This window comes from Paroedura picta, chromosome 12 (assembly GCF_049243985.1).
Source record: "Paroedura picta isolate Pp20150507F chromosome 12, Ppicta_v3.0, whole genome shotgun sequence".
NCBI classification, from domain to species: Eukaryota; Metazoa; Chordata; class Lepidosauria; order Squamata; family Gekkonidae; genus Paroedura; species Paroedura picta.
In genome coordinates, this window is record NC_135380.1 from 46,686,486 (window position 1) to 46,701,162 (window position 14,677).

General features: G+C 46.1%; 1 protein-coding gene across 1 annotated transcript in view; it reads right to left on the reverse strand.

The window, feature by feature from the left end:
• The window catches only part of FIBCD1 (fibrinogen C domain containing 1), a 198,928-nt gene that overhangs the window by 83,824 nt on the left and 100,427 nt on the right, over nt 1-14,677 (reverse strand). Inside the window, exon 2 of the mRNA XM_077305184.1 lies at nt 9,389-9,865. Within this exon, the coding sequence (XP_077161299.1) occupies nt 9,389-9,865 (477 nt within the window). The remainder of the gene's footprint in view (nt 1-9,388; nt 9,866-14,677) is intronic.

The following is a 14,677-nucleotide window of genomic DNA, read 5'->3' on the forward strand; positions in this document are numbered from 1 at the left end:
ACCGGGTCCGAATAAAGAAGGGACACGAATATTTGACAGCCTTTAACACTCCCCTGGGGCAGTTTGAGTACACTGTAATGCCGTTCGGCCTCGCCGGCGCTCCGGGCGTGTTCATGAATATGATTAATGAAATTATGCATGATTTATTGTACCAAGGGGTGTTGGTTTATATTGATGATATTCTTGTGTATTCAGAAAATGTTGAGAGTCATGCTAACCTGGTCCGTGAGGTGCTCCGCCGCTTGCGGGAGCACCAGTTGTTTGCCAAACTGTCAAAATGCGAGTTCCACCAAGATGCGGTGGAGTTTCTGGGCTTCCGGGTCTCCCAGGCTGGGATTGAAATGGACCCGGGCAAAGTGCGGGACCTGTTGGCGTGGGAACCCCCCCGTACTAGGAGGCAATTACAAAGTTTCTTGGGGTTCGCTAATTTTTATAGAACCTTTATCCCCAATTTTGCCAAAGTGGCGTTGCCTCTCACTGATTTGTTGAAAACCAAACAAGGGGGAAAGACAGCTAACCGTCCGGGGGCGCCTCTCCATTGGACTCCCCTATGCCAGGACGCGTTTGACAGACTGAAATTGTTGTTTACGTCCGAACCGGTGCTGGCCCATGCTGACCCAACTAGGCAATTCACCGTGCAAGTAGATTCCTCGGACGTGGCAATGGGGGCCGTGATCCTCCAAGAGGGGGAGGATGGGAAATTGCACCCGCTGGCCTATCTTTCAAAGAAATTTTCTGGGGCGGAATGAAACTGGGCCATTTGGGAGAAGGAAGCGGCTGCAGTCAAATTGGCTCTTTCCACTTGGAGGCATTGGTTAGAGGGGTCCGCAGTGCCATTTGTGGTCTGGACGGATCATAAAAACCTCCAGGCGCTCAAGCAGCCCCGCTCGCTTTCGGCAAAACAGATGAGATGGGCGGAGTTTTTTGCTCGTTTTAACTTCTCCCTTAAACATCTACCCGGCAAAATGAACTTTCTGGCAGACGCCCTGTCGTGCCTGCCCCAGTACAACAGCAAACGAGACCCATTGGTGGATACAGTTTTTACCCCCGCCCAACTGGGGATGGCCGCGGTGACGCGCAGCCACACGAAGTCTGTAACGCCCATTCCAGGGGGTTGGGTCCAGAAGGAGTTGTCACAGGACTCGGAATTTTACTCCCTCCGCCCCGATCTGACTGAGAAGGGGGGGCTTTTTTTCAAAGGCGAGAGGCTTTTTGTCCCGGCTGCGGCCAGGGGAGAGGTTTTAAAACTTTGTCACGATGCGAAAACAGCTGGACATTTTGGGTTTGTGAAAACTCTGCACCTGGTCAGGAGACAGTATTGGTGGCCCTCTCTGCGCAAGGATGTGGAAAAGTATGTGCAGGGGTGCCCCATTTGTGTCGCCTCAAAACCTACTGGGGGAAAGAAAAAAGGGCTGTTGCAGCCCCAGCCCACCCCCTCTCGGCCTTGGACGGATGTCACTATGGATTTTATTACGGACTTACCTCCCAGTCAAGGGAAAACCGTCATTTGGGTGGTAGTGGACGCTTTTTCAAAGCAGGCTCATTTTATCCCGTGCACGGCCTTGCCTACTGCAGCCAAATTGGCTTCAATGTTTATAAACCACGTGGTACGTCTGCACGGGATCCCGACACGTGTTCTGACGGATCGGGGCCCCCAGTTCGTTGCCAAGTTCTGGCGGGAGCTCCTGAAGTTGTTAGGCATAGAACAAGCCCTCACCTCAGGCTATCACCCCGAGTCTAATGGCCAGACCGAGAGAGTCAACCAGATCTTGGAGCAATACTTACGCTGCTTTATCAATCATCAGCAAGATGACTGGGTTTCCTTACTGCCACTCGCTGAATTTGCCTATAACAATGGGGCCCACGCCTCAACGGGGGTATCCCCCTTCAAGGTGGTGTATGGGACTGATTTAGTGGCAGCACCCACTTGGGAACTTAGCTCCACCGAAGCCCCTGACATTAATAAGTGGGCTGCAACCATCAGTGCAGGGTGGCCGGAGATAGTTGCCAGCCTCAAAGGGGCGAAACAGGCCTATAAAGCCCAGGCAGATAAAAAACGGGTACCTGCACCAGAATGGAAAGTGGGAGATCTGGCCTATTTGTCCACAAAGAATTTGCGGTGTCAACAAAAATCCAAGAAGCTTGGCCCAAAATATGTGGGCCCATTTAAAGTGGTTAAACTAATAAATGCTGTAACTGTGGAACTTGCTTTACCAAAGACTTATAGGAATGTGCATCCGGTTTTTCATTCCAGCCTGCTGCGGAGAGCTCCCGTCCCGGATGAATGGCACCCTCCTCCAGCTACGCCTGTGCCGATATACATCGACAAAGACACCCACTATGAAGTTAACCAAGTTTTAGACTCTCGTATGCATAAGGGTCGCCTCCAGTATTTGGTCGATTGGAAAGATTTTCCCTCTGGGGACAAGGAGTGGGTTGAGGCTGGGAATGTGAAGGCGCCCCGCCTTCTCCGGGCTTTCCATCGAGCATTCCCTGATTGTCCTCGCCCGGTAGATGCCGGCTAGGTGGGGGAGTGAGTTAGTTTTAATGCGGAGGGATGTCAGGATTGTAGAATCTCTGTCATAAATTAGCCTGAGTTCCTCCATGTCAGTTATACTGCTTGATTGGGCCTGGCGCCTGCTTGCCCTGGCCTTGTAGTTTGTAAGCTATAAAGTAGAGTAGTGATGTTATGTTAACCTTTATCTTGTTGTGGGCTCACAGGGTTGTTGTCACCGCTCTCAAGGCTGGGAGAATGGAATCCTGTTGTTTTAACACACATGTCTTTTCTCTCCTACCCCCCTCCTTGGGAACTGTCAAGTTTTGGGCGGGAGAAATGTATTGATAAGCTGGGGCAAATCTGGCCTCTGGTCAGATTTGACTTTCAGTCCAATGCGTATAGTGCTAATCAATAAAACTCTTTTCTTTTGAATAAGTTTTGTTGTGAGTTTCCTGTGCGTCTGACACACTGTGCAGAAGTCAGGTGGCTTAGCAGAGGCAAAATCCTCAGACTTTTTCAGTCATCATGAAATTGGTGTCTTTTTCAAGGAGAAAGGAAAAGTTCAAGAAGTACCTCCTGACCTTGAATGGATTTTTGATTTGGCTTTCTTAACTGATATCATGGAGCATTTGAACACATTGAATCTAAGGTTAGAATCATAGAATCATGGAGTTGGAAGGGGCCATCTGGTCCAACCCCCTGCTCAACGCAGGATCAGCCCAAAGCATCCTAAAGCATCCAAGAAACGTGTGTATCCAACCTTTGCTTGAAGACTGCCAGTGAGGGGGAGCTCACCACCTCCTTAGGCAGCCTATTCCACTGCTGAACTACTCTGACTGTGAAAATTTTTTCCCTGATATCTAGCCTATATCGTTGTACTTGTAGTTTAAATCCATTACTGCGCGTCCTTTCCTCTGCAGCCAACGGGAACAGCATCCTGCCCTCCTCCAAATGACAACCTTTCAAATACTTAAAGACAGCTATCATGTCCCCTCTCAACCTCCTTTTCTCCAGGCTGAACATTCCTAGGTCCCTCAACCTATCTTCATAGGGCTTGGTCCCTTGGCCCCAGATCATCCTCGTCGTTCTCCTCTGTACCCTTTCAATTTTATCTACGTCCTTCTTGAAGCGAGGCCTCCAGAACTGCACACAGTATTCCAGGTGTAGTCTGACCAGTGCCGTATACAATGGGACTATGACATCTTGTGATTTTGATGTGATGTCCCTGTTGATACAGCCCAAAATGGCATTTGCCTTTTTTACCGCTGCATCACACTGCCTGCTCATGTTTAGTTTATTTATTTTTTTATTTATCATACTTCCACAAGTACCCCAAGGTCTCGTTCACACACAGTGTTACCTAGAAGCGTATCCCCCAGGTTGCCAGGGAAAGGAAAGCTTTTGTGTGACCTGAATTCTGAACGGAAAGCTTTTGAAGCTAAACAAAACATTTTTGTGAAGCAAATTAGTGAAAGTAACTTTTTTAACTTCTCTTGTTGCAATGGACTAAAATATGAGAAGTATGGGGATTTACAATTCAATGTTGAAAGACATATCAAAGAACTGAACCTATGGCAGGTGAATTTCCAGAACAGATGCACTGATTGCTATAAGCATGGAAAGGAAATAAGAATGTTTCAGAACCCATTTGAAGTAGCACCAGAAGATACACGTAACTGTTTTCAGATGGAACTAATTGATTTGCAAGCCAGTGTTCATATCAGAGACATTTACAAAGAAAATAGTCTCTTAGATTTCTATTCTGAATTACCTAATATATTTATCAACCTAAAGAAATTTGCTGCAGGCATGCTCAGTCTTTGGCACCACATAAATCTGTGAACAAACTTTTTCCATTATGTGAAATCTAAATACAGGTCAAACCTTACAAGTGAACATTTATATGACATTTTAAGAGTATCTGTCATAAATCTTGACTCAGACACTTAATGCCTTGGCTAACAGAAAACAGCCACAAAAATCGTACTAATTATGCATGTGCAGACAAAAGGATTCCACAATAAAAATTGTTCCTCTGAATGTTTACTTTTGATCCACAAACCCTGCTATCCCCAGACTTCACCCCAGAATCTCCAAGAATTTCACGAGCTGGAATTGGCAGCCCTAGAAATGATGTGGACTTTTGTGGCTTCAGATCTCTCTGAATGGATGAAGTGCAACCAGGCCAGGCTGAACTGGGCGAAACTGCATGAAGGCTGAACATCAGAGAATTCAGTATTAGATCTAGGACTTGATACCGGATTCTGGGGCTCAGTTCTCACACAACTAAGCCTTGTTGGGCTGCCGGGCTGCCAAGCATTGAAACAACTATACACTTTGTTTCAGGGTTTTGCATGTTCCAGTTGTATTGTGGAAAAATTAATGGTTCTTTTCTTTCCCACTAACCTTGCCCCAGGCATCAGTACCAAATTTGCAGCTCCTCATTGTGTAGCTTAGGTAAAAAAACAAGAAGAGGGTCACTGAGGTAAGCCAATATCCTGAGGGCTCGATGGTGTTTAGTTACCTTTCTGGCAAATTAGCTCTCAAGCCCCATGTGAACCAATCACCTTCCTTCTTTTCCCTTGCTGCCGTCTGACCCTCTCAAATTTTCGTGTAGCCCTTCTGCAAGGAGGTAGAAGCCAAGATCATTGTAGGCCTGTGCAAAACTGAAGGCACAGCTCTCCTTTGCTACATGTGGTCCGCCAAAGCAATAAATGCCTGGGAAGGGAGTACAGGGAGTTGATAGCACTGCGAAATCAAAGGAGGCTGCAATTTCTCTGTTTCTGCTAAAGGGGGCATGGCTGTTTGGGACCAACTCTGGGATGGGACATTCCTGGAAATTTGCGAGATGGAGCCTGGGGAGGAGAAGGCCCTCAGCAAGCTATCATGCCATCCAACTCACCCTCTGCAACAGCCATTTTTTTCAGGGGACCAGGTAGGGTTGCTGCCTCCAGGTAGGGTAGCTGGAGACCTATTATTACAACTACAGATACAGATGAGTTCACCTGGAAAAAAATGGCCACTTTGGGAGGTGGGCTCTATGGCATTGTACCCTGTTGAAGTCTCTCCAGTTTGGTGTAGTGGTTAGGAGTGCGGACTGAGAGCCAGTTTGGTGTAGTGGTTAGGAGTGCGGACTTCTAATCTGGCATGCCAGGATCGATTCTGCGCTCCCCCACATGCAACCAGCTAGGTGACCTTGGGCTAGCCACGGCACTGATAAAACTGTTCTGACCAGGCAGTGATATCAGAGCTCTCTCAGCCTCACCTACCCCACAGGGTGTCTGTTGTGGGGAGAGGAATGGGATGGAGTCTGTAAGCCGCTTTGAGCCTCCTTCGGGTAGGGAAAAGCGGCATATAAGAACCAACTCTTCTTCTTCTTCTCCCTCCCTCCGCATGCTCTAAAATATCCAGGTAAACCTAGGAATTGACCTCCATAGTCTGGAGACCAGCTGTAATTCCAGAAGATCTTCAAGCACCACATGGAGCTCTAAAAGGCACTGCTGGAGGAGATAATTTCTCCAGTTCACTGTGACTATTCTGCACAAGTCTCTGTTGACAAAGACACTTACATCAAGTCTGACTTTGAGCTAAAGGAACAGTGATTAAGCCATTCGCTTAATCATATCTAAAGCCACTCATCTCTGGGTAGGGAAATGTCTGGAGGTTTGGGGGTGAGGTGGGGTGGAAGGCAGGAGTTGGGGAGGGAAAGGACCTCAGTGAGCAATCATGCCACCCTCCATGGGAGCCACTGCCTCCAGGGAACTGATCTCTCTCACCCTGGGCAATCTCCAGGTTCCAGTGGAAGGTTGAAAACTGTACAAGAAGATGTAATGAAGTCAGTTTGGCTGCTGCCCTTCTGCCTTCTGTCTGATATCTGGGTGGGAGCCAACTGGATCATCAAAAGAGACACAGGGCTCAAGAAGGTGGAGGACTGGCTCCAGACACACTGAGCTCCTACAGCAGATCAAGCTGAAGGCAAAGCAGAGTTGGGCCAGAACTGAACCCCAGAATCTGGTAGCAAGTCTGAGGCAGCTCATAGACTGGTTATTGAGTTCTCTGATGTTCAGCCCTTGTGAACGCTCACCCTGCATTACCAAAAATGTAATTTAGAAGTTTTAGCAAATAGTTTCTATTTGGAGGTCCCTCATCATCTGAGGCTAAACTGTATTTTACTTTACGCATAAATCCAGCCTGATCTTCTCCCCCTCATTCCTCCTGATACAGGAAATAAATTTGGCTGACAGCAAAATACTTAGGAAGATAAGGAAGGTCCAGATCCCCTGTGGTCTTTTTTGACATTAATGTTAGACCCCTTTATCTTTGAGACCATATTAATCCTGTTCTCCATTTATTTTTGTTCATTCAGGACATTCCTCACCTTTTCTTTCAATTTCATGGGCATCATTTGTTTTATTCTGCCTGAGACCTTGGTGTTTTGCATCCAAACAGCATTAAATTTTGTAAACGTTCCACAATTCCCTGAAGGAATCAGACTTGCCAATTTGTAGAGAGCTCAGGCAGCCATTTTAAAAGCACATAGAAAGGGTACACCTCAGTGAGCTTTCTATTGCCTTTTTCAACTTTTTAGCATTGAGAAACCCCTGAAACATTCTTCAGATTTCAAGAAACCCCAGAAGTGGTGCAATTGTGCAGAATATGGTTGCTAAGCAGAGCTGTGTACACCTCCACCCAGGGCCCCTCCACTTCCCATCCCCTCCAGGCCCACCATTGGCCACTAGGGGTGGCATACATGGTCATACCCAGCCTATAAACGTTTAACAAATTTAAGAAATATATAAACATTAATTAACGCCCACCCATTCAGGAAATCCTTCCAGAGCCATCAAGAAACCCCATGATTACACCAACCCCTGGTTGAGAAGGCCTGGCTTATACTATCTTATATATATACTCTCTTATATACTCTCTTATATCACTGGCTCTTGGTTATAGTGGTTAGGAGTGTGGACTTCTGAATCTGTGCTCCCTCACATGCAGCCAGCTGGGTGACCCTGGGCTTGCCACGGCATTGATAAAACTGTTCTGACCGGGCAGTGATATCAGCGCTCTCTCAGCCTCACCCACCTCACAGGGTGTCTGTTGTGGGGAGAGGAATGGGAAGGCAACTGTAAGCCGCTTTGAGCCTCCTTCGGGTAGGGAAAAGCGGCATATAAGAACCAACTCTTCTTCTTCTTCACTATGTGAAGAACACCTATCTTCTTGGTGTTCAGAAAGCAACAGTGGGAGGGCTTCTGTAGTTCTAGGCCCATTGCTGGACCTCCTGATGGCATCTGTACAACTGTACAGATTTGGCCACAGTATGACACAGAGTGTTGGACAGGGTGGGCCATGGGCCTGATCTTACATGGCGTCTCTTATGTTCTTATACTGTCCTTTGCTGCAGATGTGTGAGCCTTCCCATGTATCATTCCTTTCCCCATTGGGTAACCTTTCTGTGCCCAATACAAAATGCTTCCACTCCATTGCTTTGCATTGCCAGTGGGGCTCAGGTCTCCTTCTTGTTGAAGGTGCTGTTTAGCGATAGGAAGCTAAGTGTACAGCCATCATCAGCAATAGGAAGCACCAAGGGAAATCACCTGAAGCTTTGACGCTGGAGGTCTGACGCTGGTGATGGCCAGTTTTGTACCTCAACCAGGTTGACCCAATTTTGTCAGATTTTGACAGCAAAACAGGGTCAGTCCTGGTCAGCTCTTGGATGGGAGAACACCAAGGATTCCAGGGCCACAAGGCAGGCGTGGGCAGCGGCAAAGCACCTTTGAACATCTTTTGCCTTGAAAATCCTAAGCTTTCTCAACAGTGGTTTCATGAAACCCTGGGGTTTCTCAACAGCCCCTGAAGGGTTTCACAGATTGGGAGGGAGTTAATTAATTTGGCAACCTCAAGTCTAGGAGCACCTTAAAGATGGCCAAGGTTACCAGTAAACAAGACTTCAAGAGTCAAATTAATAGGAACGTCTCTGTCCACTGATTCATTTCTACAATCAAGGCAAAGGGTTCCTGGAGGTCTGGGACTAAAGTGGAGACAAGAACAGTTGTCAACCGCCTGGTAGGGCTTGGGAATCATCCAGAATTGCAAATTATCACACACTATAAAGATCAGTTCCTTTGAAAAAGTGGCTATGTTGGAGGGTGGCTTCTCTGGCACTGATGTCCCTCTTCTCCACAAACACTGCCCTCCCTAGATTCCACCTCCAAAGCCCCCAGGAATCTTCCAATTATGGTTGCCAACCTCCAGGTAGCACCTGGAAATCTTCTGCTACTACTGTTTATCTCCAGACAACCAAGACTAGTTCCTCTGGAGAAAATGGCTGTATACCCTGTGGCATACTCTATGGCAGTGGTCCCCAACCTTTTTATCACCGGGGACCACTCAACGCCGGGGACCATTCAACGCCTTTTACTGAGGCCCGGTGGGGGGGGGGTAGTCAACTCTCAACCACTGCCCTAACGCTCTCTGATCGCTCTGGTAATGTTTAAACATCCCTTCAAAATAGGATACAGACATGCCACAACAATGAAGTGTGTTGTAAAGGGCTGGGGGGATGAAGTAAAAGGCCGAGAAGGCATCCTTCGGGGCCCACCTCCAATTAGTCGAAGGACCACATGTGGTCCGCGGCCCACAGGTTGGGGATCGCTACTCTATGGCATTATACCCTGCTGAGGTCCCTCCCTTTCCCACAAAGGCTCCACCCTGACAAACACCAGGAAATTCCCAACCCAGAACTGGCAACTTGAGAGATGAGCCAGTTGCTTATCTTCTTCCATTAAAAAATGGTAACAGAGTTGGGAGGCTGACTTGATGTCTTTCTCCAACATGTAACTTGTGGTACAGAAGTACCTGCATTCTTGCCACTGCACTCCCTCTGCTCACCTGTATGAGGCGGCCTTGCTCATTCTGCAAAGTGTTAAGCTCCTTCCCCATCATGCTGTGTCCCTTCTTCAGGCTGTCGCTGTCAGCTTGCAACTGAGTGGCATGGTTCAGTAACTTGGACACCTCGTCCCCCAAGCTGACCAACAAGGCCCTCTCCTGCCCTTTTGATGACTTTGTTTCAGCATCATGGTCGGTCATGGCCCTCAGGAGAGAAGACTGGAGGCCTTCCAGGTGAGTCAGGCCGTTGACTTGATCTGGGCAATTTGGATCGATGAATATGTTGATACGAGAACTGTCAGCTTTCTCAATGGTCACCAAAGCATTAGCCTCATCAGGATTGGTGCTGATGACAGGTGGGGATTCTGTGACAGGTGTGTGGTATTGGTTCATGAAGAGCATTGCACCGGTGACGGTCACAGCTAAGACGACGGCCACAGACAGCAGGACAGTGCACAGAATATACCCGCAGCTCATTCTCTATAAACAGGAAGCGGGGAGGGGAGAAAACGTTTTTGTGTTTAATGTCCCAAATAAATACAGCCTTTCCACAAGTGATTGTTAAGCACAGTTTGCTCACTAGCACAAAAGGTTTTTAAATTGGCATGTAGTGCAGAAGGAGCACTTTCAGAATTGATTTGTTCCTTGTCTCCCCACCATCACCATACACACAAACAAAGGAATCTACATGGTTCTCTTCTACACCATTTCATCCCCAGATCAGATCAAAATTCCTTTATTGGCATGATTACTAGATTCAACAACAACCCTGTGAGATGGGTTAGGTTGAGAGTATGTAAATGGCCCAAAAAGCTTCCATGGAAGCATGGGGTGTCCAACTTGGATAATCTGGCATTCTAAAAACTATAGCACACTAGCAATGCATGGATGCTTTTTCATGAATGCTTTAGGATCATGCATTGAGCAAGGGCCTGTAGATGCTCCATTATGGCCCCTTCCAGCTCTATGATTCTATGATTCTACGAATTCAACCCCAAGTCTACTCAGAATCCTACTTAAGTCTGCTCTTTGGGGCTTACTCCCAGGAAAGTGGGTTTAGGATTGCACTATAAATTCACTAATCTAAATGTTGCCCCAATCTAAATGTTGCAAAGAACTGTTATTGCAGTCGTCTTTAATATGAAACACACATTTTCAGAGAAGAAAAATGCTCACCCGCCTGAGCACTGGAATTATTAAAAGGAAATACAAGCCCAGCCAGCATGGTGTCGTGGTTAAGGGTAGTGACTTCTAACTGGAGAGTTGGGTTTGATTTCCTAATCCTCAAACACATGCCGCCAGCTGTGTGACCTTGGGCCAGTTACAGTTCTCTCAGAGCTCTCTAAGCCCTACCTGAAGACAAGATGGACTACACTTGTCTTAAGTGTAAATTGATAGAGCTTTTAGAAGAGAATATTAGGGGCCTAGAGGATTAAAACATTGTGTGAAATTAAGCAAGGAGAGGATTTCATTGATAGGAGCAGTGCAAACCTGCATATGAAGGAGCAGAACAGTCCAAAGAAGAATGGGGATATTGACTTCCCTATGAAGCTTCCCTTCACTGCTATAACATGAGCCCACAGATGTTGAGAGAGACAACACTTGGTACTATTAGAGCTCAAGAAGAGATTTCAAGCCCTTACAGGGGAGATGGAAGTAGCATCAAGGGTAGAGGAAGAACCTAAAATTCAAAGACAGATTGAAAAGGGCATGGGGACAGGAGGAAATGGCATTCAAAGGAAAAGGAAAGTATTGGTCATTGGCGACTCTGCTGGGAGGCATAGAAAACATATGGCTAAGCCTGACCCCCTCGTTCGAGAGGTAGGGGCAAAGATTAAAGATATTACGGAGAGGGTGCTGAAACTTATAAAATCTATGAACCCCTATACGACTGTGATGGTTCACATGAGAAAACAACATGCCCATCAATACAATTGCATGTGTTAATACTGACTATGAAGATCTTGGGAGGCAGTTGAAATAAATGGAGACACAAGTAGTTTTCTCTTTGATCCTGCCTGTCAGGGGAAGAGAAATGAGTTGAGAGCTGAAATGGGAGGTAAACACCTGATTGCTTTGGTGGTGCTGGCAAGTGGGATTTGGATTCTGGGGCCACAGGTTTTCTAGAATAGCGATCCCCAACCTGTGGGCCGCAGACCACATGTGGTCCTTCGACTAATTGGAGGTGGGCCCTGAAGGACACCTTCTCTCCCCCCCCCTGGCCCTTTACTTCATCCCCCCCCCCAGCCCTTTACAACACACTTCATTGTTGTGGCTTGTCTGTATCTTATTTTGAAGGGATGTTTAAACATCACCATAGCGATCAGAGAGCGTTAGGGCAGTGGTTGAGGGTAGAGGAGTAAACTACCCCCCCACCGGGCCTCAGTAAAAGGCGTTGAGTGGTCCCCGGTGAGTGGTCCCCAGCGTTGAGTGGTCCCCGGTGAGTGGTCCCTGGCATTGAGTGGTCCCCGGTGATAAAAAAGTTGGGGACCACTGTTCTAGAAGGAGGCCTGCTAGCTCCAGATGGACATCACTTATCCAAGTGGGAGGAGAATGTGTTTGGCAGAAACCTGGGGAGAGTCATCAGAAGAACTTAAACTGAAGTCACAAGGAAAAGGAGATGTCCAGTGTAGGGATACTAATGTAGGAGAGCAAATACTGATCCTGGGAAGGATGGGTCAAATAGAACCAAAGGTAAGTGGCTTCAGGTGCCTATATACCAATGCCCAAAACACAGGCAATAAAAAGGAAGAGCTTGTGATTCTTATGCAGACAGAAAGATATGATTTAGTAGGTATTACAGAAACTCGTGGGAATATATTGACTGACCAGACTGGTTTCATACCTGAGAATCATATCTTTTCTAATAAAAGGAAAATCATTAACTTATTTGATATTGTAAAGAAAGAATAAATTAGGTCAGCTTTCTTATTCCTAGATGCAGAAAAGGCCTTCAACAGAGTGAAACATAGCTTTCTGTTGAAATATTTGGAAGTGTTTGGATTTGGTAATGGCAAATATTGTATATACACAGAGTTTTGCGAAAGTGAGCATAAATGGGTATCATCTGCACAAATTGACATTAGGGGTGTCCATCAAGGGTGCCATCTTTCTGCTTTATTATTTGCTAACTTTTTAGAACCATTCGCAATAGCAGTAAGAGATGAAGTAAGAATACAAGGTATAAAAACAGGAAAACAATATAAAATTTGTTTATATACAGATGACATTGCTTTTTAAAAAAGTGATACAGAACGATCTAGTGAAACACTGGAAAAACTGATTGCATATTATGGGAATGTCTTGGGATACAAATTAAACTATCAGAAACTATAATTTTCAATACAAATTTAAAAGAAGTTAAAAATATTTTGATGGCAAGTATGAAAAACAGCAACCAGCTAAAGTATCTTGTCACTTGGTTAAATAAAAATACTTCTGAGATGTAAAAAGTTAACATAGATCCAATAACAAAACAATATAAGAAAGCAAATTCAGAGCCGGACATTTTTTAAATTTTCTTTAGTCGGTCATATAAATGCAGTAAAAATGACGATCATACCAAAACTAACTTTCTTGTACCTAATTTCAACCCGTATTATCTAGCCTCTAGATTACAGTGACTGGATATCAAGGAAGAGTGACATACCGTATATACTTGCATATAAGCCGACCCGCATATAAGCCGAGGAATTTAATTTTACCACAAAATCTTGGCAAACTTATTGAATCATAGAGAATCATAGAATAATAGAGTTGGAAGTTACCTCATGGGTCATCTAGTACCCTGCACTATGCAGGACACTCACATCCCAACCGCTCATCTACTGTAACCAGAATCAGCCTCTCTGTCAGATGGCTCTCCAGCCTCTGTTTACAAATCTCCAAAGATGGAGAACCCACCACCTCCCAAGGAAGCCTGTTCCACTGAGAAACCGCTCTAACTGTCAGGAACTTCTTCCGGATGTTTAGATCTGGTGTAGAGAGCCAGTTTGGTGTAGTGGTTAGGAGTGCGGACTTCTAATCTGGCATGCCAGGTTCGATTCTGCGCTCCCCCACATGCAACCAGCTGGGTGACCTTGGGCTTGCCACAGCACTGATAAAGCTGTTCTGACCGGGCAGTGATATCAGGGCTCTCTCAGCCTCACCTCCCTCACAGGGTGTCTGTTGTGGGGAGAGGAATGGGAAGGTGAATGTAAGCCGCTTTGAGCCTCCTTCGGGTAGGGAAAAGTGGCATATAAGAACCAACTCTTCTTCTTCTTCCTCTTCTTCTAGATGGAATTACTTTTGAATTAATTTCATCCCATTCATCCCATTTGTCATCCCAATGACTTGCATATAAGCCGTGGTAAATGCAGCAGGCTACTGGTAAATTTACAGGGTGGCCTAAGTGCTTAACCATGCTCCATCATCACAGGCTTTCCAATCCAGCCTCCCTCCCAACAAATACAAAAAGTTAAGAGGATGAATAGCTGCTGGGTTTTGTACCCCGTTTTTCACTAACCAAAGGAGTCTCAAAGCGGCTTACAATTGCCTTCCCTTCTTGTCTTGATGCCAGACACTCTGAGAGAGCACTGACAGAACTGCTCTGTGAGAACAGCTCTGGCAGGAGAACCAACAGTGCCCCCCCAGGCCAGCAAACCAGAGCACAACAATAGTACCCAAAGTTGGCAATCTACTACAACAAGCACAAGATCTACCAAATTGGGGGCTACAGTGCCCCCCAGAACAAAGCACTGAAAGAAAGAACTGTAAAACTGAAAACTGAAAGAAAGAACTGTAAAAATCAACTTTTAAAAGAAGCACAACCCGAAGAAGAAAAGACAAACAATGCTGCCCATCAAATAAAAGAAGAAACACTGAAAAAACAGTAAATCCCAAAACACCCCCAAAACCCACCCCACCCCACCCCCAGGAACCAAAAGAATAGTTTGGAAGAAGTGATTAGGAAAAGAAGGGGGAAAATATCAGAACCCCTCAGTCAAACCACTGATGTCCTACAAGCTGCCAGAATGTCAAAATCAGTCCCCTGCTCTCTGCCATGTTTGATTCAACCGAACCTGAGAGACTCCATATTTGTGTGCTGTGCTCTTGCTGTCTTTCCCATGTAACCAAAATGCTTATGGCTCTGTAGTATCTCTTTGATCCCCCTCCTTCCTTTGATATCTCCGCTTTCACACTGCATGTTCTCCCTGCTGTGATACATTGTTACCAGTGTCCCTGTAAACATCTTATCTACAGGCTGGGGCGCTGGGCTGACCAAGGCCGTGCTAACTGAGACACTTTGGCAGG